A 26,551-nucleotide genomic window follows, 5' to 3' on the forward strand; every position below is an offset into this window, starting at 1 on the left:
GCAGCTGATAATTAAAAGTAACAAAATATACAATCCACACGAGGTGCGTCGCCTATCATTGTATTTCAGCACTTTCAAAATACTACGACAAAAAATGATAAATTCATTGTAAAACACTTCAATTAAAACAGAATTTTTTAATTTTTTAACAACCTAACATCAACCCCAATTAGAGAAACGTGTTAATAATTTATTAATAGTGCAAGAAACTAAATACAGCACATACTTATAAATTTCCAACGGGCCATTATGATCTACAGGCCAAGTGGCAATCGCCACCCACCCCCCCGGGCCAGTGCGCCCCTGGTTATACACTGCCTTTTTTTGAGCCCCTCAGATCGACCCGGAAAAAAAAATTTCTTATAGAATGTGGCCTGTAGAATCCATAATTTCAAACAGTTCCAAGATTGGGCTACTAGTTCAAAAGTTACAGCCCTTTGAATTTTCTTTCGAAATTGGTTTCTAGTCTATAACTTTTGATTGAGAAGTCTGATCGAAAAAGTACGAATTGATTTGGATTCTACGCACCCAAATTAATAAGAAAAAGTGTTTTCCCGAGAAATTTTGGTGTAGTCGATTTTTGGTAAAAAAAGGAAGGTTATACACTGCCATTTTTTGAGCCCCGAAAAAAAATTGTCTCAGATCGACCCGGAAAAAAATTTTCTTATAGAATGTGGCCTGTAGAATCCATAATTTCAAACAGTTCCAAGATTGGGCTACTAGTTCAAAAGTTACAGCCCTTTAAATTTTTTTTCGAAATTGGTTTCTAGTCTATAACTTTTGATTGAGAAGCCTGATCGAAAAAGTACGAATTGTTTTGGATTCTACGCACCAAAATTAATAAGAAAAAGTGTTTTCCCGAGAAATTTTGGTGCAGTCAATTTTTGGTAAAAAAGGAAGGTTATACACTGCCTTTTTTTGAGCCCCGAAAAAAAACTTGTCTCAGATCGACCCGGAAAAAAATTTTCTTATAGAATGTGGCCTGTAGAATCCATAATTTCAAACAGTTCCAAGATTGCGCTACTAGTTCAAAAGTTACAGCCCTTTGAATTTTTTTTCGAAATTGGTTTCTAGTCTATAACTTTTGATTGAGAAGCCTGATCGAAAAAGTACGAATTGGTTTGGATTCTACGCACCAAAATAAATAAGAAAAAGTGTTTTCCCGAGAAAGTTTGGTGTAGTCCAATTTTGGTAAAAAAGGAAGGTTATACACAGGGGCGGACTGGGTACTTACGGGCCATTAAAGTATTATTGTAGTAATGAAGGTGCCGGTGGGGGGGGGGGGAACTTCTGAGTTGCACCACAAAAACATTTTAAAGTACTCCTTTCTCGAAAATCAATTACCATACAGTTTTTTTTAAATTGCAGCTGATAATTAAAGGTAACAAAATATACAATCCACACGAGGTGCGTCGCCTATCATTGTATTTCGGCACTTTCATGCTACGACAAAAAATGATAAATTCATTGTAAAACACTTCAATTAAAACAGAATTTTTTAACAACCTAACATCAACCCCAATTAGAGAAACGTGTTAATAATTTATTAATAGCGCAAGAAATTAAATACAGCACATACTTATAAATTTCCAACGGGCCATTATGATCTACAGGCCAGGTGGCAATCGCCCCCCCCCCCCGTGCCAGTCCGCCCCTGTAAATAAGGTTGGGCTAAGTGGACATATCCATGTATCAGTCCTACATGGCTCCTGTCCTTATACTTTCATCCCTGTCTATCCATATCCTTCAATCTGTCCTATAAGTTATTGTCTATTTTCCCATCATCGTCCACCATTTTCCATATACAGGGTGACAATTTGAAAACTTACCACCCCCCATATCTTAGTAAATAAACGAGATATTTAAAAAAATCAAAATCCGTTTCGGTAATTCGGAGGGGGAATCACAATGACCTAGTTGGCGACGCACCCCCTCACACCCCCTGCGCCCTAGCCACCCCAACTTTTAAATCTTAAATAGGGACTCCCCATGTGTGATACGTCATTGGAAAGCTCTGAAAAAATGCTTTCCAACCATACCAAATAGCATTACATTTAGGTCAGTAATTATCGTGCAAATCAAAAAATAAACATGGAAAATCGTATTTAACTTGAACTTCCAAAGCCGACTCGACAGCAACTCATTTTTGATCGCCAGTTATAATCTATTCTCAAACTCTTGTCGAACCTTTTCAAATGTTGGTTTTGCAATATTTCGACATTCTTGAATTATTCTCTGTCTTAGTTCGTCTATGTTCGCCGGTTGCGTTTTAAATACGACAGATTTCAAATGTATCATATTAGTTTATTTTTTGATTTGCACGATAATTACTAACCTAAATGTAATGCTATTTGGTATGGTTGGAAAGCATTTTTTCAGAGCTTTCCAACGACGTATCACACATGGGGGGGTCACTATTTAAGATTTAAAAGTTGGGGTGGCTGGGGCGCAGGGGGTTGGAGAGGGTGCGTCGCCAACTATGTCATTGTGATTCCCCCTCCGAATTACCGAAACGGATTTTGATTTTTTTAAATATCTCGTTTATTTACTAAGATATGGGGGGTGGTAAGTTTTCAAATTGTCACCCTGTATATATATTTACTCTCTGTACTCTGCCAAATGCTGCCTCTCAGTCCAACCATTGAATAATAAATCTGAATTTATTATTCAATGGTCCAACCCAATGCCATTTGGCAGCTTTGGAAACGCAGAGGTCTATGGCAACATGTCGTATAGATATACGATTTAAGGATTTTTACTTGGCATATTTGATACGAAAGTGAAAATTTGTGGCGAATTAGCTTTGAACGGATTATTTAAATTTATTTCATTGCTTCATTTTATCGTTTTTACAATGCTTGCAATAATCGTCAATTTCTCGATTATTGATGAAGGATATTCCTCTACAAAATCGCATTCGGATCACGTTAAGAACCAAACATGGATGGATTTCCAAGAACCCTCCGCTCAACGTTTCGCAACTCACGTACGCAAATTTTTGCAAGTTGCGCCACTGTGCAATTGGATTTCATTGGCTCGAACTTTTATTAAGTAACCAATCGGCATGGGGGTCTCCCTAACCTGGACTTTGTTAAGAAACGTCAGTGACAGTCGCACTCTACGTTTTCATTTCGCGTTAAAACAGAAAACTACATGTGGCGATAAGTGGAGTGATTCATTTGTAAACATATTTATCAGCACATAATGATAAGCTTTAAACAATTTGGCGGTAAATTTGGTAGAAATAATGTTAATGGAAGATATTGTTCTAATAAAACTATCATCCAAGGGTAATTGGGTAACATGAATTTCATGTTCAGGTATGTTTACCTGCTTCTAAAAATAATTGCCTACTAATTAATAATACACGATTTTTTAATTATTAAATTCAAATTTGTTTAGACAATAACTTATTTTTACAAGAACTTTTTTGGGCAGTTATAATAATTATCTCGATAATGACATCATTATTAAAACATTTGGCAATGAATCCCTGTCTGGGCATTACTAAATTGTAATTGATAGTAACACTTTGCTGATTTATTGTTCTTTTAGACTGACATCATGTCGCTTGCAGAATCCACAACAAAACCAATCTTTCGAAGACACCTTTTATCTATCACGTGAAGTGGTGAGTACAAAGCAATTTAAGTTCTCGTAGCTTCTTCGGATAGTACAGCTGTGCTTACCGAAAGAGTACTCGAATGAATGTTATCTGTTTAAGTATGCAAATGACAAACTTCCACATTTCCTTTGAAACTCGTAATTTTGGCAACCGGTTGTCCTAATCAATATTAATAAATGAACTAACTAAACTATTACCTAATTACTTTCTGGGGATCAATAACTTTAATATTAATTGGCATAATTATAGTCGTATTTTGGTACCTATGCATATTACATAAACGTTGCGAAATATTCATAAGTTCAATGTAGTAGCTCTATTGTAGAGCAGGCCGCTTTAAAAAAAATACAATTTGGAGGGCCGCATTATAACATCTTTGTACATAAATATATCAGTGGTATCGTGCACAGTTTTGTATTTGACGGAAATTTATACATTTTAGTGGCCGCAAAAACACTAGGGTCTTATGTTGGACATAGGATGCGAGGGAGGATCTGGTTTACACCAATTTAAAAAAATTGAAATAACTTGTCCTTGCTTCGGAAGGTTCCAAATAAAAGCAAATTACACCTGTAACATTATGTTTAATAAAATTCAGTTGCAATAGTGGATGTATGTTTCTAATAAACAATATAGAGTTAGAAACAGGGTATGAAAGGGTGTTACATTTAAGTAAATATGAAAATATTTATGATAAGGTATCTGTGTAACAAAAAATATAGGGGTAGAGGTTTCCAAAACAAGCATTTTTTTTACAAATCAAGCAATGGCTCACAATACTTCGCCGGAGAGATATACATATTCCTCTCAATTTTGCGTTGCCGCGCTCTATAAGCATGTACCTACTCTAATTCCAATTAATGCGCAATACCATAACTCATTCCACTAATTTCGCCAAAATTCCACTCTAAATCTCCCATACATCCCACTAATATTGTTTCAATTCCTAGATACGTATGTGCTAGTAATGAATGTTTGTAATAACTTGCAAAACCAATGAAACTAGCTTTATTTTTGATTTAATTAATAATAGTATAATATACGCAAACAAGAACTTAAAAAAGACCTCTTACAACAATAAATCAAATAAAATGAAGTAAAAATAAATCGACCTTTTTTTTATCTCCTAAAACATACTTTCCCACACTCATAGATCTATGGATACTGTGCCCACAATTCATCTACAGACAACCTGAATCAGTAAAGAATTTTTTTAGGTTAAACCACTGTGTATCTACTTTGTCTATTGATTATAAATATTAATTCGGAAAATTGTTGAAATACCTAATAAATAATTAAACATTGAATGTATATTATATACGTACAATTCGTTACCCAGATTATTAACAGACTGCACTGAGAACGTGAAAAGAAGATACGAAGAATTGCATACGATTTTCAGTGGGGGAATTTTTTGACACTCGGCTAACATTCAGAAACGCAACTTTTAATCCGGCTCATATTCAGTAGTACTGATCATTGAACTTGTCGAAATTGATTAGCGAAGATTTGATAGCGTTGTCTCTTTTCGCTTTAAGTTAGATGAGGGACAGACAGACAGACTGACCGACAAAATCATTATGCGCTTCGTCAACATGTCATTTGTCGACATGTCATTTTCAAGATATTCACATTTGAAGTATTCACTCCACCGACGCATACTTCTCGTCGACATCTATTATTTTCCCTTGGCGAGTACCCTCTATTAACATTCCATTTTTGGCATATTCACACATGATGTTTTCACCCCACCGAGGGATGCGTCTCATCGACAACTATCATTTTCCCTTCGTAAGTACGCTCTTCAAACACTATGTTTTCGAAATATTCAATTAATATGAAGATGGTGATTCAGGGAATGTATTCATTAGTAAGAACTAAGAACCAATTTTTCGTAGCTCATCACCTGAACTGTTCAAATTGTTCCCAGTTCCCCAAAATGACCGGCTTCATGGTTCAGTGGTAGAGCGTTGGACTATAAATCCAGAGGTCGAGTGTTCGAACCTGGGTTGAGGTGAATTTTTCACTGTGGCAGAGATGGGAATTACCTTAGATCAGTTTTGAGCATTCTGCCGGGTGTGCATTATGCGGGTCACTCTGTAGTTGGGTGCAAGGCTGTTGAGGTCCGGAACAAGAGAGGAATAATAAATAAATAAATAAATAAAATGATTGGTTTCTACTTCCAAATCAAGGCTCATGTGTTTGTTCCTGAATTACCGAGTGAGAGCAAACAGCATTATTATCAACTCCCTGAAATCGTATTAGGCTTTCCAAACATCTACTTTTGGTTTGGCTACACGAACTCAGGCAATGATTCCGGGTTTTCCGACACTAAGCATCACCTCAACGACTAAACCCAATGGCCCGAACTACCGGGGACGATATTACCGACTCATCATGTTTGAGCCAGCTTTTATTAGCGTTGTATGTTACTTTATTGACTGACCTGAACATTTCGTCTACTATGAACGGACAGATAACTGGCCAAACTCAGGATCGATTGGCTACGGAAACTATTTATAGAACCAAAATTTACAGCGAATTCTGGCCTCAACTGACAGCTGTTAAATCCCCTTTTTTAGGGTAAAGTATTGCTATGCGCCACGTTGGGCGCCAAAATATTGCTGTAGCTCTTATAATTCGGGCTCATAAAAAATAATTTGAATGCCGGCACCGGCACTGGTTCCAAGACACTTGTGCCTTGCTTATCTCGTTTAATTTAGTTTTACTTTGATAAAGTCCTCTTAGCAAGCATTTGTTAATTGATTTTTTTTCGTAAAAACGCAATACATTATTTACCCACATGTTGCTTACCTTCTACGTCTTAAATTACAAACAAGAACAATTACAACCTACTAAATTCTTCAATCATTTCTCGAGCATAGTGTGCTGCTTGTCATTCCTTTAGCACGCCAGGAAGGCATACCCTTATCGTCGGCATTATTTCGACCTAAAGGGTATACACCCCCTGGTTTACATTATTACGAAGCTGCCGTAAGTTTTTCAATCACTCGAACCAGTACAAATTTATCTAAATTACTCCAATGGACTTATGTTCATGGAGAGTAAAATGCAAGTAAAAGCGAATAATTAATACTTGACCTAAAATTTAATATAATTTACATTAGCTGCTCGCATGTTTGGGCAATGACAAATAAATAATTGGTATTAGCCGGACGTATAACATCGTTTCTTGTACAAAAAAAATGGTTTTTAAATTTCTACAATTTTTGGATCAAAAACGAAAAAATTGACAGAGTTAAAATGATTTCGACGCGCAGATCATATGTTATGCACTGTAATTATTCAATGAACTTTGAGAGATGCATCATACCATAGTGTAAAGAATAGAAAGTAGGTCTAAAATCGATTACCGCATGTGCCACCACTTTTGAAGCGATGCATTCTTTGTGAAAAGCAAAAACTGTTAAGCAGTTTGATTGTTAAATCATAAACAGTGCACCCAGTAAATTTCATCAAACTCCGACGATTTATTTTGCTCGGTCAAGATTTTCTGTTTAATTTTTTTTCTGTATTTTTAGCGTACCCCGGACCTTTGCCATATGAAACCTTATGTATTCTTGAGTGGAAATATGAAAAAGAAACGAAGAATCATATACTATTTTCAGTAGGGTAATTTTTTGACACTCAGCTCGCATTCGGGAACATGACTTTTCGGCTCATATTCAATAGCCCTGATCCTGGAACTCGTAAAAATCGATTGGCGAAGGTTTGAGATCGCGAGGAACAGGCCGACATACGGACGGACAAAACCATTATATAAGGGGAGTTTATTTCGAAAAATTCCCTTAAAAACGGATGTGTCTTGTCAACATATATCATTTTCCCTTCTGTCACTCGGTTTTCGAGATATTCTCGTTTGAAATTTTAGCCCCACCAATGAATACGTTGGTTCCAGTCAGGGCTTCTATGGTATAGGGCCGCGTCCATTTGGGGTGGAAGCTCTCGCCCCTCTTACTCGCGCTCTTGGCACCGGGTGACCACGGGATCGTACAACTTCTGTAGCGGTGTTGGTCCACGCAGGATTTAGCGTTGCCGTCCTTCTTTTGGACAATGACGATTGGGGACGAGTAGCTGGATGCGCTCGGTTTAATAATGTGGTCGGGCAGCATCGTTTCGACCTCCTGGGCAATGATCGCAAGCGGAAAGGGGCGGTGTTGTGTAATCGAATTTTGGGCTTGGTCGAGACGATGGTGGACGAAACGGTTCCTTTCGAAAATGTGGCCCGAAAAGTTTGGGGTAGTTCTCGGAACCTAGGGATCAGTAATGTGGGAAAACCATGGTGGACCTCTCTTCGACCTTCGGCGTGACGTCCTCGCGTCGACATTTGATGATATTTGGACATGTTGAAAAAGCGGTGATTGCAATAGCTCAAGCTAGGAAGCTAAAAATCATAAACAAACCTTTCTATTACATGATGTACATAGTAGAAAATAAAATAAAGTGTTGGTGGTCGGTAACTGTACAGGCTGATTTGAATACGAGGGCCACCTTGAGGATCTCGAAACTGTAAGAGATAGGTAGGTAGTTTAAATTTGCAAAAGTTGCGTATTTTGATGCTTAATAAAATGCCGTTTGGAAACTGAAAATATTCCGACTACTCTCGGAGATATCCTGAAACAACGAAATTTTGCAAAATTGTTTTTATTTTTTATCGAAGATACTTAAAAAGATTTTTCAAAATAAATGTCCACTTTTTTCCCTCTACAAGATGCTAGTTTTAAATTTGAAGTCTGACGTTTCGTCTCCCGTTAACCATCATCAAGAAACTACGAATATACACTACCCACGACAAAGTTTGCCGGGAAAAAAAGATGTTTTAACAATATTTAAAAAATACGCAACTTCGCCAAATTTAAACTACCTACCTCTTACAGTTCCCGAGATCCCCATGGTGGCCCTCGAATTTGTATCAGCCTGTATACATACTAAGTGAGGAAATTATATCTCATAGAGTGCAAAAAGTGTCAGCGTAATGATGAAAAATCTTTATAATACTAAAAATAGGTGATCTAATCGATGGTGGTGACGTTACTTTTCGAAAGTGTAAAACGATGTGGTGAAGTTCAAGGCGAAGGTCCTGCCGGCAAATTTTCCGAGGGTGAATCTTTTGACAGGAAACTCAGAGCGCGAGTTTTCTTGGAGTCAACTCTGCCACGCGTGCGCAAATGGGGGAAAAATTGTTCGAGGGCGAATTTACCAAAAAACACTTGTATTATGTATAAAACTTACTTTTTTTTCATTTCTAGCTTCCAATGTTGGGTAAGAATAGTTGCTATTGAAGTATACGACAATAGCGAGCTATTAATGTGGTTTGACCGTTTTCTTTTGTACGCTAAAGTCATTATAATGCTAATATATTATTGTTGTTTTCTCAATGTCATATACGTCAATTTCAACAGATTAAAATCATTGCAAACGCTTGATTAGCAAAACAATATGCCCAATGTTAAATTTAAATAAAACTCACAAATGGTAAATGTTTTATTTCCTTGTTATTATGTGCGGATGCCGCTGGTATATAATTTTTTACCCTGTTATTTATAAATTTAAACTTTCCTTTCCCTATGTAATTGTTAAATGTCGACTTTTGTTATCATTTATCCTCTACTCGCAATAATTATGGTTTGGCATTTCAAAATATTAACTTTACATAATACGTGCGGAATTTCAATTAAAGATAAACAATGGGCAGAAATAAAAGCAGTACATACATCTTTACTGCCATGTTTTTACAAAATCGCCAATAGGGAAGTAGTTAATTTTGCTAATTCACGTCATAAATGGTAATTATGTTAATTGCAACATTAGCGACAAATTCAGGCTTGCATTGAATTGTTAATTTATCTTTAATCAAATAATTGTTTATTGCTGTAGGAAATTTTTTCATGTGTAATATAGTTCCATTTTACACTTTTCCGCACTAGAAAACGCGGAAAGATTTCTTTGATTTAAAAGCAGTAGACGACGCTTCTAATGGATATCTTAAAACAATAAAGGAGTTGTTAAATATTTTGATTTAGTATTCATCGCGCTTCATGCAGACAGATCTAGGTTTTTCCAACATTGTAAAATGGCGCAAATTTGTAGTCGAACTTGTAGCCAATGTCGGTGAATCATTTACATATATGCAAATTCGCCTTTCTACATTTTTAATTGCATCACTTAATTAAAAAGCTTATCAAGTTCTGGCTTTTAATCGCATTTGATAACATTTAACAAACACAATCGCAAGTCATCACAGTAAAACTAATTTGGACTCGATGGTGATTAGCAAACGTCAGGAGTCATTAAAGTAAGTACGATTTTTTTAATATTAGAAACGGATAAACACCTTTATTGCGTTAGACTATTTACTGTAGCTGTATTCGAATTTTTAATTTTGTATTTGTCTGGGGGTTCGGGGCGGAGGTGGGTTAACGTGATAATTTTTACGGGACTGTCTGATTTTCCAGAAATTGTTTGAAATTTCCTTTGAATAGGTATCACTTACTATTTCCTAGCGATTTTCTTGATTTCTTTAAAATCACTTACGGTTTTTAGCTGGCAGAAAATGCGGGGCCGTAGAAGCATGTAGAGAGACGAGTCACGAGGAGTATACACCCGGGGCCGTGTAATTAACAACTTTAGAGACGGGCTACATCTGGGTGCCATCCCCGAGCGTGTTATACTAACGTGGTGATTTTTCAGTTTTTTTCTATCTTCTACAGTTTTGGTCCGATTGTTTTCCAACTGGTGTCGGCGGTCTCATTCTCGCGTCTCGAGCTATGCGAAGTGCCACAAACATTGAGTGGAAGGTTTTTAGCGAAATCCAGTCGGAAGTGGTTACCGACAAAGATAACATTTTTCATCTGTGATAGAGATGGGATATTCCTTAGATCAGTTTCGAGCATTTTGCCGGCTACTCCGAATTAGGTTGTAAGGTAAATACCTACCGGAGTAATATAGAACAACAAGCAAGACCTTCTGCAGGGGTACCTCTAAAGAGATTTATGCGGGTCACTCTGTAAATGGGCCCAGAACAAGAGAGGGATAATAATTAAATAAATAATGTGGTAACATTTGACAAAGTCTTATTAATGGTGGAGTTCAAATTGGATAACAGAATACTGATCTGCCACACAAAATGCGCTGAACTCTTCGATCTCATACGAGGACTATATTTTTTTTCATATTGGACAGAATACACGCCAGGTACGGTATATGGCATCCCATCCAGAGACCTATAATTGAAACATTGTGGATTCGCATGTAAGCGAGGTTACATGTTCTTTAAGAATAGTTTCGTATTGTCTGTCCATATGCACGATAACTGATCGTATTGAAATTTGGTGTACAGGTGCTTTAGACATTAGGACCGGTCGGTCTTTTGGCAACTAGGTCAACAGGAACAACAGTTGTGGGACTTCAAATCAATCGGGAACGGAAAATTGATTGCAAATATAATAGAAATTGATATATTTCATTTCCTAGATACTAAGTACAGACTTCCACTAGATTATTAACGAATCTCGAGATCGTTTATAATTTTGTATTGTTGTCTGTCTGTTCGTGTGGCACGATAATTTTGTTTAGAAATGTCCGACTGTTTTGAAAATTGGGAAAATTGAGCAAAATGTACCATTTGTGGGGTGGGATAGGCTTCACATTTGATAACGGTGCATTTTGATTAAAACCAAGATCCTCGGGGTCAAGACCAAGGGAATTATTTAGATGCAGTTTTGTCCACCACTCGGATTTTGATCATTAAAGTGAACTAAAAAGTCAAGTAAACATCGGTAGTTCAAAGCATTAAAATAAACAATTACTAATGATCCTTTGGTATTCCGTTGTATCGGTTGATTCTTTTGTGTTTGTTAGAGTTGTGTACTGTTCCGCGCTGATGTTTTTATGTACACTTCCTCTTACAGGTTGGATTTTCAATCGATCATAGGTTTTATAATGAAGGACAGGGTCAGGAAGCAAGAAAGAATTTTAGAATTGAACCTAAACATTCTCGAAAAATCCCTACAGTCGTATTTACTCATAATCTTGCATGTTTTTCTACCAGGGAGTTGAAACGGTTGCACCGGGAGACGATCCAGAAAATGTAAAATTTACTACTGATTTCTTAACAAAGTTAATTGTTCAATCAAATATCGGGGAAGGTAAAAGGGGCAGGGAGAAAAGATTCTAATATGATGTCTTAATAGGTCCCGAAAGTTAGCAACATGACGTCATCACCGGTATCTGAATAATCCAAAGAGGTAACTCGTTAATATAATTAAAGCGGGCGTTGGTCGAAGCTGTCCACCCCGTACGATACACTTCGCATTACGACTATGTGTTTGAGTGGTAAAGCGTTGGGATACATAGCCGGAAGGTCGGGTGTTCGAACCTGGGCTGAGGGGCTGAGGTAAGAATTTTTCATCTGTGGCAGAGATAGGAATTTCCTTAGATCAGTTTTGAGCATTCTGCCGGGTACTCCGAATTAGGTTTTCTTGCAGTTTTCCTAATTCTTAAGGTAAATGTCGGAGTGATATAGAACAACTTAAGGCCTTCTCCAGGGGCACCTCTAAAAAGCATTATGCGGGTCACTCTGTAATTGAGCACAAACCTGTGGAGGGCCCAGAACAAGAGAGGGACAATAAATAAATAAATAAACAATAAATTAGTGAAGCATGTTTGCTTTTCAAAAAATTTCAGAAAATATCTTAATCCTACATATAACCTAATGTCCAATTCCGCTGAATTAGGTACGAAAAAGGTACGCAAGGTAAAAAATGTTTGTTGCTACCAAAGAATCCAACACGAGCGGTGCGGGTGCCAACCGTGTTTAATACCCACTAGACCAGCCATACGCAATTTATGGCACGCGGCCCGCCTGTTATTACGGTAAAGTTAAATTTTGACTCGGACTAAGTGGGACCTTTTGGAATATGTTCGGGCCCCTTCCAGGATGAAGCTCATAAAAGTCCCACGACCTCGCTAGTGGAATAGCCGGGACATCCTGGAAAGTGGAATAAGTAAATCGTTATAAATAACGCAATTTTTATTGGATCACAGTTTTTATATACAAAACATCTGAAATTTCAGATTTATTCTCCGGTGCATTTTAGCGTCAAAAAAACTAGAAAAACTGGAATTTTGCTATGGAAAACCTAGAGTTGGTTTAGAGCATTTTTAAATTCTAAACGGCTTTCTATTGTTCTTAATATGATGACATTAAATATTTTCAGTTTCAGAATTCCAGGACACGTGGAATTTGCCTAAGACGAGCTTAAATTTGTTAAAAAATTAGCTACTTTGATAACTTTTCCCATTCTTATGCATTTTATGCGCTCTACGCATGCGTATTGCAGTATTGTAGGATTCCTGGAAATCCTTGTTTGTCATGTTCATTAACTTTTCATCTCGCTTTTCATATTACTGAATAATCGCTTTGCAAATTGATACACATGTTCTGCGGGATATATGAAAGGTCGCTATTGTTTTTTTGGCTATGTAGACTAACGGGCCAAAATGTTACCGCCCAAACCTCCAAAAAGGGTTTCTGTTGTAACTCTTGTTACAAAGAACATATGAATGTCCGGTTTTCTGTGTTAGTAAATATTTCTTAAACTTCAGGCAACTATGTAGATGCAAAAAAATATTGCACATGCGCATTACAACTTTTATATTTGCGCAATCCCAATTTTTTTATTTGTCACGATATTTAATGGAAATTTTGTATGTATGCACTTCGAATAAATGTAAAACGAATGCCGAATCAAAAAATTTGTTTTGCGCATGCGCAGCCGGTTTTTTTAATTTGTTAAGATATTAAAATGAAATTTTTTATGTAGGCACCTCAAATATAAGTAAAACTATTGCCGAATTAAAAAATTTGTTTTGCGCATGCAAACTAATGCCGATTCAAAAGTTCGTTTTACAAGTCATGCTGATCTGGTGGGACAGAATCAATCCCTTAAGGTGTATTGTAAAAATGATGAAGATGTGTGAAGATCTCGAGGATCGTTCGGTATTCAGTTGTATCGGATTGTTTATTTTGTTTTTGGTCTTTATTTTCAAGTAGGCGGAGTGTCAGCTAAGGCTAACCTTACGACCTTACCCACCATGATACTTTTTAAGTTGTAGTATCATGCTTACCCACTATTGGTGGTGGTCAGACTGGGGATTGTATTTGTACGATTAAAATCCGCTATCGTCGTTCGCACGTATGCGTAGATTCTTCACAACTTGTTTTTTTTATGTGCGACAATACTTTGGTTAACAAGAGTTCAATGTTAAGAGAAATTTGAGGTTTCTTTCAACACTCGATGTTCAATTACTAACAGCCAAATGCTGTGATTTTAGTATTTGCACTCTGGTGGTTGAGGTTGACTTTGGTTATTTTTTCCCAATCCCATCACCTTATAATGGCATAGATTGTGATTTTATTAATTCGTAACAATTAATGGAAAGGAATAGTTTCATCAGATGCAATTTAATTGATCTGAACTAGGTCGCAATTAGATGAAAAAGGCGAAGGGGGTGGAACCGTAAGAGGAATCGTGTGACAAAAGTTCCAGATGGTACCCATAGTTACCACCACTACGAAAAACCTCTTTTCGGCCAACTCTCGTTTTTTCAACCACCCTGTGTATAATTAGCATGCGTTAATCAGAAATTCAACCGAGCAATAAATAAGTCTTCTGTGGGTAATTATAGCGCAAATGTACACGCTGGTTCATCGACCTTCTCTAATTTAAACAGAATAAAACTTGGCGATTTCGTAAAGGTCACAAAAACTGCCGTATTTCGGCGTTTTTCTGCATTTGGTAACGGATGTAAGTGGCAATCCATTGTGAATTAAAAAAAAAAGCAATTATTAGAGAAATTAAATGATTTTTGCTGTTGCGCGTGTTGCAATGCACTTTCGGTAATGTGTACACGGTGGTGATTTTATTACAGACAATTAATATTGCCATTAAATAGAGACAAGCTGCCGTGGAAATAGTAGGTGCCCATTCAATCAACGTAAAAACTACAAGCAGAATGTGGCGCGAACTTATTGACATTCAATAAACAGATCAGACGTCTGGTAAATTTAAATTACTGTACCAAAGTGCATTGCCTCACAGGCCGGTCATAATGAGCATCTATCAGTTACATACAGCGTGGCAAAAGAGTAAGGACATAAAATTTGTAACACGTGCGTTTTTTATTGGGCTTTTTTGGGCGCATTCAAAATATTTCTGCAACACTTTCACTTTTTTCCTGTTAACTTTCTCCTGCAAAATAAAGCATCTATTCTAATAACGTTAAGTACTGTGAAACTGACGAAATGTCACTTTCCAAGTGCTGGTCTATGAATCCTTCCATTAATTTCATCATCTTTGAATTGTTCTTAGAAATTAACTGGCTTAACTGCAAAACCTGCTTACCTTACACAATATTTATGTAGTAATTAAGAACGAACACCTTGAAAAGTAATGATTTTTCAATTTTTTTTTCAAAAATTCTCTGTGAATAAAGGACGTCAAGGCCACTACATCGTCATTTTCATTTTAAGTTTAACAATTAGCTTCTTCGTGTCTGCTCATTTTAATGACTGTTTACACGATCATTAACATTAAGTCTTGCATTTAATATAATAATGTTATTACCTAGAGTTGTTTGACCACGCTCAGCTGATTTAGTAGAATTTTTTTATGTATTCAAGTCAATGGAATTAATGTGGCGATTATTGATAGTACTGGTCCATGTGTAATAAATGTTGAGTGTTATTTCCTTTCATAACTTAGAGGCAGGGAGAGTGTTCCTGCAGTCCTGCAATCAATGGAACTAAGAATTTAAAAAAATCGTGCCTGGGATTGTTTGAAGGGTTCAAATTGGCCAGTCATGAATATTCGTCATCGAGGTCGCTACTGACGACGCTTTGGCAGTGATGCAATACGAGCGGTTACAGGGAGTAACGACGGTGACGTTGGGCATGCGTCATTTTTAGTCAAAGTTAACAAGTTAAAAAGTAATCGTAAACGATTTACATAAAGCGCATTTCCACTTGCATTCATTTCCCATTTGTAAGATGCAACTTCTGTTAAAATCGTAAAAATCCGCCCACAAATATGAAAGATAGCGTTGCACATGGGCAATCCATTTTTGACGTGCTACTTCAATTTCAGTTTATGAGAAGAATTTCAATTCAATGCTTTTCTAAATAAGAAAGTTGGAACTGCGCATGCGCAAACCTAAATTTTGAAACTAATGTTAGATTTTCCTTTGTTCCAAGCGCCTAAGTATCAAATTTCACTTAAATGGTTCCATAGATAAAAAAGTTGACACTGCGCATGCGCAAAACCAAATTTTAAAATTGGCGTTTGATTTTCCTTTATCCCAAGTGCCTATGTATCAAATTTCGTTTAAATTCTTCCATAAATAAAAAAGTTGGCACTGCGCATGCGCAAATCCAAATTTTGAAATTGGCGTTTGATTTTCCTTTATTCCAAGTGCCTATGTATCAAATTTCATTCAAATACTTTTATAAGTAAAAAAAGTTTGCAATTCGGTTTATAAATGGTCGAGATGCGAAAAGGGCACTGTGAATTTTGAATCGATTCGATCCAACTTTTGGCATTGCGTATTATATGGCTAAAGCTATGCCCCTATTGAATTTCATGCAATTCAGTTCATAACTAACGGAGATGTAAAAGCGATCGAACATTTCTAAACAAAGTTATCGTTCACACGGACAGATAGATGGACAGACAGACAAAGAAACAGACGGAGGGACCAACCGGCAGGCGACAGATAGCAATGCAAAATTATAAAACGATCTCTAGGATCGTTAATAAACGGCAAAAGTGTAAAATTATGGAACATGTGAAAAACGGTTTTTTGTTTTTTTTTACACTAACTTTTTTTGTAAGCGGTACAGAAAAAAATCCTTCCTTGGTACAAGACTCGACACCATAACGAACCAAATAGCGAAAAAAGTAGAACAATAGCTCTTAAGATAAAGAACTAGTAGCGTCGCAAAACGATCGGACGGACGGACGGACGGGCAAAGTGGCCACAATAGCGCATTTTTTTTATTTTTATGGAAATGCGCTAAAATGTTGTTTCCATTCCTGTAATTGTATTTCCCTCTCATTTGTTCTATTTTTATTTTTTCTTCTGTCTATCACCTTTCACAAATGCTTTTCTTTTTTTATTTCCTTGATTTGCTCTTTGGATTCTTTCTATTTCTCCATCTTTTTTTCTTTAAATTTTCTTGTGTATTGCTTTTTCATCTTTCTTGTCCCATCATTTCTCTATTTTTATTGCTCTCTTCTGTACACTTTTTGTCTCAGCACCCATTTTTTTTCTCTCCGCTCACCTTTCTGTTATTTGTTTCCACGTTATGGCTTTTTTAATACTTTTCTTTATATTATTCCACTGGTTCTCTGTATTCTCTCCAATTTCTTCTTCCTTTAACCTTCCTCTCTACAGCTCCACCGCGTCTCTTGTCCATAATTGTATCTCTCTTTGTCTATGCGTCTTTTCATTATTTCCTTAGTGGTTACGTCCTAGTTTTGCTTACTCACCTGAATCAGTACTTCTTCCGGTTCTCTAGGAAGCCCCGGATTCATACCACTATTTTCGGAGGTTCTTGATTTTAAGAAACCCTAGCTCCGTCCATTCGCAAGGTGGAGTAACCGCTTGTTGGCACTCCGTGAAGCGGGGAGAAACCATTCCCTCTTCAGAACTATTATTTCCTCCGAGGAACTAGATCTTATTACGCCTTTTTTCCCTCCCGGTTAACGCACCCTCCCTACCTTGGCGCTTGTAGTAGCTGCATCGCTGAAGGATTTAGTGTTTAGTGGTTCCTCTATGGGCCCCAACTTTAGCTTTTTTTCCCTTCGACTTGTGTCGCTTACTTTGTTACCTTTGCGGTTGACAGATTACCGCTGCTCTCTACCCCTTGCGGCTTTTTAACCATTTTTACCTTTCGACTCTGACCCCTGGATAGCTTTGACCCAGGCCTTGCACTGAGCGTCAGTCCTACCAACTTTAATTGGAATACAGTAGGAAGTTTGCCTAGTGATTGGGCGATATGGAAGTTCTTTGGAGTAAATACCAGTGCGTGTTCCTTCCATTGTTTTAGATTCATCCGTGTAGATGAATATGTCTGGTTGGGGTGCCACTTCCGCATTAAAAAGATGTAATAGTTTTTCCCTTTTTTAGGATGATGTAGTAGAGATAGACCCAGAAGGGCCCCCATAACGGCTGTAGGGGTTGTTCGCATTGTATCTATCGCACAATCTTTCAAGTATCTTAACAAGAAAAGACATCAAATTGATTGGAGGATAATGCTAGGTGTGGAGCAATCACCTTTGCCAGGTTTGGGGAGAAAGCCAGCTGTAGAGCCACTATGTAAGCAATGGGGGCTCGAATGTAACTGTTACTGTCACGACTTGGCGAGTAATTGAACCGATTCTGTTTCTGTGGAGCTTCCAGCGAAGGAGAAATGAAGATTTGTGTCAGTGACAGCCCTAAATGGCAACTGCAGCTGTAACACGAACGAGGACGTTCCAACGCTATGGGCGAATAGGATCTAGTGCACGATAAGTGTATGACCTCGGGCACCTACGCTACGGGCAAACAGCAGGTGTTGTGGTCCTATATTATGGACGAGCAGTAGAGCCAGGGAGAGTCTTCTCCGCTATGGGTGAACAGAAGTCGACTGAAGTTTTAATCCGGTGCACGCTCTTTTATACCCTATTTCTGTCGTGGGGTATGTCACTGTCAGCTGATCAAATTTTTACATCACAGTTAGCGACATGCTGTCTCGATCGTTGCATGCATGTTATGGTGTCTGAAAACGATACACCTCGCGATACACCCTATATATTCTCACTAGGTAGCTGACAATACCATTCCTGCTGAGAATGATTTTACCTCCTAGGTCTCCCTCTGAGAGTGTTAAAATCATCCTCTCGTCTGAAGCTGGCTAAGTGAATTCTATAGAGCTGCAAAAACTCTTCCATGCCTCTCTCTGACGCCTCGTAATCTCCTTCGTATATAGCCTTAGGTTTTCCTTATAGGATTCCCAGTTGGGTATAGCTTTGTTGTTCCTTACCTTTGTTCTCTAAAGCGGCAGAATTCAGGCATCCCTGAGAGGGTGTTCGTTTTCAAGATACTGTTTTCGACCCGACCAGTTTATTTTGCCTGTGTGAGTACTCTCCTTCGACACACCATTTTCAAGATCTTTGCTCTTAAGGTTTTGATATTGCCAATGGATATATACTAGACGTTCCAATCATTCTTTGTGAGTACCCTCCTCCGACACGCCGGTCTTAAGATGTGGAATTATAACCGCTCATGATAGGGGTTGGTAGAAGTTAATTCCTTTCATTGAGACCTTTCAGTAGGAAGATAAAACCAATTCCCCTGATTTTCATAAGGGGAAATGGTGAAGGACGGTAGTTGGGAGAAAACAGTTCCTTTCCTTGAGACCTTTAATTATAATACCATGAGCAATAAAATCAATTTCTAACACCCCCCACCAAACCTGAGTTTCGCGTATTTGATTATCCTACTCAAAACAAAACGTTTACATTTTCTGAGCCACACATTTTGCTCTAGTTCAGAGTAATTTATCGTAGTAGTCTATTATTGTGATTACTGTCCCATTGGAAACTGTTATTTAAAATACAACGTACCTACATTATTATAGTAAGGATTATTTCACAGTTTGGGTACAGAGCAGTGAAAAATGGAAAATTTGTCCGATAGGTATTCTCCCACAATTCATTGTATGCAGGTGCATCATCCTGTTGAAACCAACAGTTTCGAATTTTTTAGCGTATTTTCCTCAAAGTCGCTATTGGCTGCACTTTGCTGTCCGTCCGTCTGCCCGTCACACGTACTCCTTCTAAACCACTGAACCGATTTTGGCGATATAAGACTCATTTGGAAGGGCTTGGTCCAAGGATTCCGTGCATACCCATATTTTTTGGTTTTGCGCATGCGCAGTGTCAAAAATTTGGTTTAACGCATGTGCGATGCTATACCAGTATAAGTAAAATTAAAGAAATTTTCAAAATGTTTTGCGCATGCGCAATGCCAACTTTCTTATTTATGAAGGCATTTATATGCAATTTTATACATAGGTATTTGGAATAGACAAATTTAACACCAGTGGCAAAATTTGGTATTGCGCATGCGCAGTGTCAAAAATGTGGTTTAACGCACGTGCAATGCTAACTTTTTTATTTATGAAGATATTTAAATGAAACTTTACATGTCAACACTACTAATATAAGTAAAATTAACGACATTTTCAAAATGTTTTGCCCATGTGCAATGTGAACTTCCTTATTTATGAAGGCATTTAAATGAAATTTTATACATAGGCATTTGGCATAAAGACAAATCTAACACCAGTTGCAAAATTTGGTTGTGCGCATGCGCAATACCAACTTCCTTATTTACGGAAGCAAAAAAAAATTATTATTTTTTAGTAAAAAAAAAAATTATTATTTTTTAGTGATTGTATAAACGCTCTATTTTCTTCCCGACACCTGTAATAGGTTTCTTCTGTTTATTTTATAATTTTATTTATACTGTTAGTTAATTGGTTTGTACAGAAGTAGGGAATAAATCATTATTATTATTATATTATTATTTAAATGAAATTTCATGCATAGGCACTAGGAATACAAGCAAATATAACACCAGTTTTAAAATTTAATTTTGCGCATGCGCAATAGCAACTTTCTTATTTATGAAACTAAGCTAATCCCGGCTTTAACTGTTTACGCATACTGTATATTTTATTTATGAATGTATTCAATGAAATTTCTAATGTAGACAATACGCAATGCTATTTACGAAAGCATTTATAAAAACTTCCATATCCAGACACTTCGAATAAAAGTAAAATTAATGCCCATTTCAACATTTATATGTATTTGTATACGCTCCACTATTTTTCATTAAACTGTATAGACTTCGATGATAGGCGGCTCATTTGAAAGAGAATGGGGTAAGGATCTCGTGCCTACCGGTATTTTTCCCTGGTCCTGGCATTTGTTACGAAACTCACTTGATTTCTTTTTAAATTTTGTTCGAATTTATAAGCCCTGCGTTATACTAGCATTAATATTATTAGGAGGAAAATAGGCTCTCGTCATTTATGTTTGCATAATGACTTTTTAACTTGTGTTTTTTTGTGTTCTTTGCCCATTGTTGTATTTATTCGTAATAAAAAATGTGACTCAATACATTATGCACTTCTTTTATGGGCCATATAACAAATAAAGTTGATGATTTCTCCGAAACAAAGGTTTTTTATTTTTCTATAACTGCTCAAATAACACTCAAATAAATGTATTAAAAAAATGCTATAAAAACCAAACATCGTTCCCGTTTTAACAGATTTGTGCATCGCTGTTACATCTTACACCCCCCAATATGAAAATCTTGTGAAGAGTGCAAAACATCTACCCAAAAGTTAGCAAAGAATTTCTAATTTTGAAACTATTGTTTAATAAATAATCTGAACTCCAGCTTACAATTGAACACAAGATTTTTTCTTGAACTTAAGTAGACCTCAGTAATTGGTCACCCCTGTTCTATGGTTCCCAAGATCTCCATGATAGACATCCTAAAATAGTTGAAAGGTTTTTACAGAAGCCATATTTTTTGGCTCGAAGTATTTCATTTTTTTCAAAATAGTTAACAATTTAATTTGTTTAGTAAACATTCAAAAAGTATAATATCAACATAATAATTTTTATTACAAGGTGTTTTAGGAATGTTTCTGAATGTATATACGTATGATAGCCTACTGTAACAAATCATATAAATCACTATATTTATATAACATGGGAAAATTGCAATTGGCCGGCCCGTATGACAAGGTTGAGTTGAAGGTAGACTGTGGTGCTAAGGATCCCTGGTTCAGGCATTGAGGTTTGTAAGCTTTGCCCGAAACCCCGCCCACTCAAAAATAAAAGCCAAAAATAAAATAAATAATAAGTGATGATGAAGAAATCATATGATTTCACAAAAATCAAAGAAATGCAATTGCAAATCGCTTAAAAGATGTTGAAGCACTGGATAGACTGAATTGTATGAATGAAATGTATAAGCTTCCCTCAAATTTTGATTAGTCATAGAAATTTCTTTCTTTACAGGAATGGGGGTGCCATGGGTCTCACAAGTGCGGCTATTGCACTTAATAATACTAGGAATCACGACAGCATCGCTGGTAATGTATGTAGTGTACATGTCGACTCCTCAACCGCGTACGACTGCATCTCCGGTATTGTTACCAGTATCACTTGAATTCCACACGCCACACGTGAACGGCACGACCCAGGATAATTCAGCACTGAAAAATGACACTTCCGTACCAGTAGCAAACAAAAACACCTCATCGGAAATTCCATCCTTACTATCCTTCAGTAATTCTTTGCAGTCCGATTTAACGCGAGGAGTTCCCGCCGAAGTCATTTACGAATCTGGTCATTCTCCTACCAATGAACATATATGCCAAGAGAAAGGTAAACATTTGCAACTTCTAATAATCATCACATCCGCACCTTCGCATGATAACGCTCGCATGGCTATAAGGCAGACGTGGGGACATTTTAGTGCGAGAAGAGACGTATCGATTGTCTTCATGTTAGGTGCAACGAATAATATGAATTTTCACGACAAGATCGAAAAAGAACATTTTATGTACGAAGACATTATACAGGGAAAATTTATAGACACTTATGAAAACCTAACTCTTAAATCTATATCTATGCTGGAATGGGTAAAGGACAATTGTCCACAAGCAGACTATGTACTTAAAACGGACGACGACATGTTTATTAATATACCTCGCTTACTTACGTTTATATCGAAGCATAATCCCGAGACACGCGCGATTTATGGACGTCTTGCGAAGAAATGGAAACCAATTCGAAATAAAAAGTCCAAATATTACATATCGCCTCAGCAGTATAAACCGGCAGTATTCCCGGACTTTACAACAGGACCTGCTTATCTGCTACCTGCCAGATTATCGAAAGAGTTGTATCACTCCTCACTTAATCATACTTATTTCAAATTGGAGGACGTATTTTTAACCGGTATTGTAGCGAACGATTTAAAAATTAAAAGAATTCATGTTCCTGAGTTTCTTAATAAACGAGTTTCTTTAGCTCCGTGTAGCGTTCAACGTGGTATTAGCATTCATATGGTGAAAGGAAGCGAACAATTTGATTTATGGAAGAAACTGCTGGATGGTCACGCAAAATGCAAGTAGATCTGTGTTTTTTTTATTGTTGTTTATAGACATCTAGAAATTATTTTACAATCTAAGTCAAGTACGTTTATTTAATTAAGGCAGCAAAGAGTAGTGAGATTGAAATATTTGTTTTATAGTTTTATATATTTTTTTTATGAGATATGTATTTAAAGAGTCTACATGACAAATATTTTTATGTAATCTCACTTTAAGTGATAAAATCGAATTGCGCTTTTGCTGGGTGACACGCTCTGAATTGGTAGACTGCGTAGACTTAAAATTAAAAGAAAACAGCGGCATTTACGTGCCCAAAATTTATTTTTCTACATGCGATGTTAAGATTTTTATAATGAATTTTAAACATCTAAACTATTAGTCGTAAGCACACTAAGTTAAGTTATAGCGATGCCATATTCTTTCTCGAATTTGAAATGCAATTTCATTTCATCAAAAGCTAGTCACCAAATCAGTGCAATTGACGTTATACCAGTGAAAAGTAAAACAGTGGGCGCTGCTAGATATTAGTAGATATTTATTCAATAATTAATAGCGATAAGTAGACTTTTTAATTAAGCAACAAGCATCTATATATTTTTTAATATATAAACCACAATTTTGTTTGTGTAATAGTAAATAAATATCCTCAAAGGTTACACATTAACTGTGATTGTAATAAAAAAATAAAACATCTAAATCTCCACATGTAATACTCAAATTTGCTCATATTGAATTCCTAACACAAGATTTTATTATCCCTGTCTGATTCATGTTCCTTGCAGATAAATAAAGCTGTCCAAAAACCTTGTATTTGTTACATTGTACAGAGTGCAATATTTGGGTGGTAGAATTATTACATCAGTGATTTTTTTGTGAATAAACCGATTTTGTATGACGTCCAAAATAATTATACAATTTTGACTTCTAATTTTACACAAAGTGGCCATCATCTTATCTTTAAGAATACAAAAATTTCGTATCTAGCGTTGCACTGCCCTCTGCATAATTATCAATAAACTAAATGTGCGATTTACATCAATATTCAATTGACTTTTGGGTTGCCATTAGGAACTCCAAATGTATGGAGTATTCCCTAGCAAAAGAAGATCTTCATCATCATTGTGGAGAAATGAAAATTCTTGCCTTTGTTCCTGGGGGAATACCCCAGGTTCTACATTCTTTCCAAAACGTAGAGTCCTTAGCTCACACAATAATTTTTGGAAAGAGGTTTTACGCATAGACTGAACGTTTTGATGGTAAACGTGTCACTGGGAGGGTACAGAATACCGAACACCCCCCCAGTAAACGATCTTTATGGTCGTTGTGGATAAATGAAAATTGAATTTTGTCCTTGTTCTTGAGGCGGAATACCCTCCAAACCTCACGGTTCTCCATTCTTTCCACAACGTTTGAGGCCTTGGCTCTTACACAAAGTTTTTTTGAGAGAGGTTTTAAGACTGGGTGTGTCACCGCGGAGGGTATATTCCAGTTGTATAGAGAATTTGCCTTAGTCAGTCAATGTATATGCTCAGGTGTGGACGGAACTGTGTAAATTCAGATTCATACGTGGCAATGGCGGGTGGCTTGTAGTTGTAGTTGTTAACAACCGTGGTTGATCAGTGGCCGTTATATTTAATGGTGGTTGAGAGGAAGCAGGCATCCTCTATGTTAATTATAAACATTTTCGGGAACGTCGTTCATGTTTACATCGAACTTTATGGCGATATCTTGCCAGGTGTCTAACTTATTTTTTAAAATTCCGTACGGTTTTCTCAATTTCGGTTGTCCGTATATAACGTTTTACTATCAAAACGCTCATAATTGTTACCTTTACTGCACAACAATGCAGAAACAACAAAAATGTACATTTGTTTGACGCACAGTGTATACAGTCAATCTTTGGTTACGTACGTAGAGACACTTCCACATTTTGTTTCCATAACCTCAATTTTTCGTTCATAATCTTCAAGTTAAAGTGTATTCATTTTTGATAAAATTTGTCTAATGACCGAGTAACGTAACTAAAATGGCTTCTTTAGTCATTTACTTGTTAGGGGCATTTGTGAGGGTCTGGTTATGTACCTCCGAGTATCGAAACGTGATAGCAGATCGGATCGAAATATCTACACCTTTGAATTCGTGGAAGCGCGGTATGTGCTTGATTGTGTGAGAAATTTTTTATTCCATGTTTTTTTTACAGTTACCGAAGGCTTGCATTTACTTGATCTTAAGATTTATCCTTATACCGGTGATACGTTACACGAACCACCTTTGCATTTACTTGCTTATAATTTTGTAGTTAAGAGTTGTGGAGACTACTTATACGTAATATTTGTGTGCTGCGATTTATTTACTAGTTATTTATTGTATACGTGTGCCCGGAAGTATATGGAACATTTGCGAGAGACTCAAAACAGAAATAAAGACAAGTATGCTAAAGATGCTATGAATCTTTTGTTGACTGAGAAAGACTTTGCCATTTCACCTCAATATGTCGCAGTTGCTTATTTATTTAATCCATATACAGTATTTAATTGTGTTGGATTTACCACTACAGTATTTGGAAATTTTTTTATTGCCGCCTTTTTGGTGGGGTTGAGCTATGGTTAGTTACTATTAAATGTTTGTACTTTGTAATGATGAAGTTGTGTAGGTAATTTACTGTTTGCTACACTGCCACTGGCGATTTGCATATCACAAAGTTTCTACCCAGTGCTATTAATTTCGCCACTTTTTCTTCAGTTGATAATGAAGAAGGATTCAAAGATAAAAGGTGCAATAGCTGTTATGTTAACAGTTGGCTTTTGGATTGCGATTACGTACTTATCGTATAATCTGTATGGCCGTTGGGATTTTATTGAGAACACCTATGGATTTATGTGAGTGTTGAAAATGCCCGATTTTTATTAATCATATTTTTTTTAGCTTGACAGTACCTGATTTACATCCTAATATTGGATTATTTTGGTATTTCTTTATTGAGATGTTTGAACATTTTCGCCATTTGTTTATATATTCATTTCAAATTAATGTCACAATATTGTATTTAGTTCCCTTATCAATTCGTTTCCGTAAAGATCCAATGTTACTTGCTACAAGTTTATTGTCGCTAACTGCAATATTTAAATCTTATCCGTGTCTAGGTGATGTGGGATTTGTTATTTCCCTTTATCCTTGTTGGAGGCACTTGTTCAACTGTACGTTAACGTAATTCTACCTGGCCTGTAGTAATGCTTTGTTTTAGATGTTCAACAAGGGTTTCTAGTGAGCTGCTGTTTTTTCGTCACTACAATTTTGGGACCTACAGTGTGGTACCTATGGATATACTCGGGATCGGCTAACGCTAACTTCTATTTTGGCGTAACATTAGCATTCGCAACTGCTCAAATATTCTTAATAACCGATATCTTGTTTTCGTACACTAAGCGGGAATTCTCTCTAAAGTACGGCAGAATCCGTAAAATAAATGCGAAGGTTGCGCAATTAACCTTGGAGTAATTCGTGTAAAGTAGAATGTGTCTATTATTTGTGATATTCACGTAATAATTTAGGATTAGCGTTTTGATATTGTTATTATAAGATCTCTTATCCTGACAATATATTAATTAAAGACCTTACAAAATTATTCTTAAATTGCATCTGTCAGTGCTATAAAACTCTAC

The 26,551-nt window shown here is 36.6% G+C and overlaps 2 protein-coding genes across 4 annotated transcripts; both read left to right on the plus strand.

Annotated features, from left to right (window-relative positions):
- The first annotated feature begins 3,100 nt into the window (after positions 1-3,100).
- On the plus strand, positions 3,101-23,693 carry LOC116165498 (beta-1,3-galactosyltransferase 5-like). Of its 3 annotated transcripts, XM_031479988.1 has the most exons (3): positions 3,101-3,320; positions 3,556-3,631; positions 21,790-23,693. In XM_031479988.1, the coding sequence occupies exon 3, from the start codon at positions 21,792-21,794 to the stop codon at positions 22,908-22,910; it is 1,119 nt and encodes a 372-aa protein (XP_031335848.1). In that variant the 5' UTR covers positions 3,101-3,320; positions 3,556-3,631; positions 21,790-21,791; the 3' UTR covers positions 22,911-23,693. The 3 variants fall into 3 exon arrangements, with proteins under 3 accessions (XP_031335848.1, XP_031335849.1, XP_031335847.1); XM_031479989.1 differs by lacking the exons at positions 3,101-3,320; positions 3,556-3,631 and adding an exon at positions 9,757-9,941; XM_031479987.1 differs by lacking the exons at positions 3,101-3,320; positions 3,556-3,631 and adding an exon at positions 14,611-14,795.
- Positions 23,694-24,802: 1,109 nt separating this feature from the next.
- On the plus strand, positions 24,803-26,514 carry LOC116165497 (phosphatidylinositol glycan anchor biosynthesis class U protein). Its single transcript, XM_031479986.1, has 5 exons — positions 24,803-25,039; positions 25,090-25,494; positions 25,543-25,768; positions 25,815-26,086; positions 26,134-26,514. The coding sequence occupies exons 1-5, from the start codon at positions 24,916-24,918 to the stop codon at positions 26,385-26,387; spliced, it is 1,281 nt and encodes a 426-aa protein (XP_031335846.1). The 5' UTR covers positions 24,803-24,915; the 3' UTR covers positions 26,388-26,514.
- The last annotated feature ends 37 nt before the right edge of the window (positions 26,515-26,551 follow it).

The sequence above is a fragment of the Photinus pyralis genome, unplaced genomic scaffold, assembly GCF_008802855.1.
Source record: "Photinus pyralis isolate 1611_PpyrPB1 unplaced genomic scaffold, Ppyr1.3 Ppyr1.4_LG3a, whole genome shotgun sequence".
NCBI classification, from domain to species: domain Eukaryota; kingdom Metazoa; phylum Arthropoda; class Insecta; order Coleoptera; family Lampyridae; genus Photinus; species Photinus pyralis.

What these genes read in the sequence shown, in the direction of transcription:
- LOC116165498 (XM_031479987.1), top strand. Translation starts at nt 14,759, where the DNA reads ATGAGCATCTATCAGTTACATACAGCGTGGCAAAAGA. An exon ending in ACATACAGCGTGGCAAAAGA is followed by an intron (nt 14,796 to 21,789) that starts GTAAGGACATAA and finishes CTTTCTTTACAG; the next exon opens with GAATGGGGGTGCCATGGGTC.
- LOC116165497 (XM_031479986.1), top strand. Translation starts at nt 24,916, where the DNA reads ATGGCTTCTTTAGTCATTTACTTGTTAGGGGCATTTGTGAGGGTCTGG. An exon ending in TTTGGTGGGGTTGAGCTATG is followed by an intron (nt 25,495 to 25,542) that starts GTTAGTTACTAT and finishes GAAGTTGTGTAG; the next exon opens with GTAATTTACTGTTTGCTACA. An exon ending in GAGAACACCTATGGATTTAT is followed by an intron (nt 25,769 to 25,814) that starts GTGAGTGTTGAA and finishes TATTTTTTTTAG; the next exon opens with CTTGACAGTACCTGATTTAC.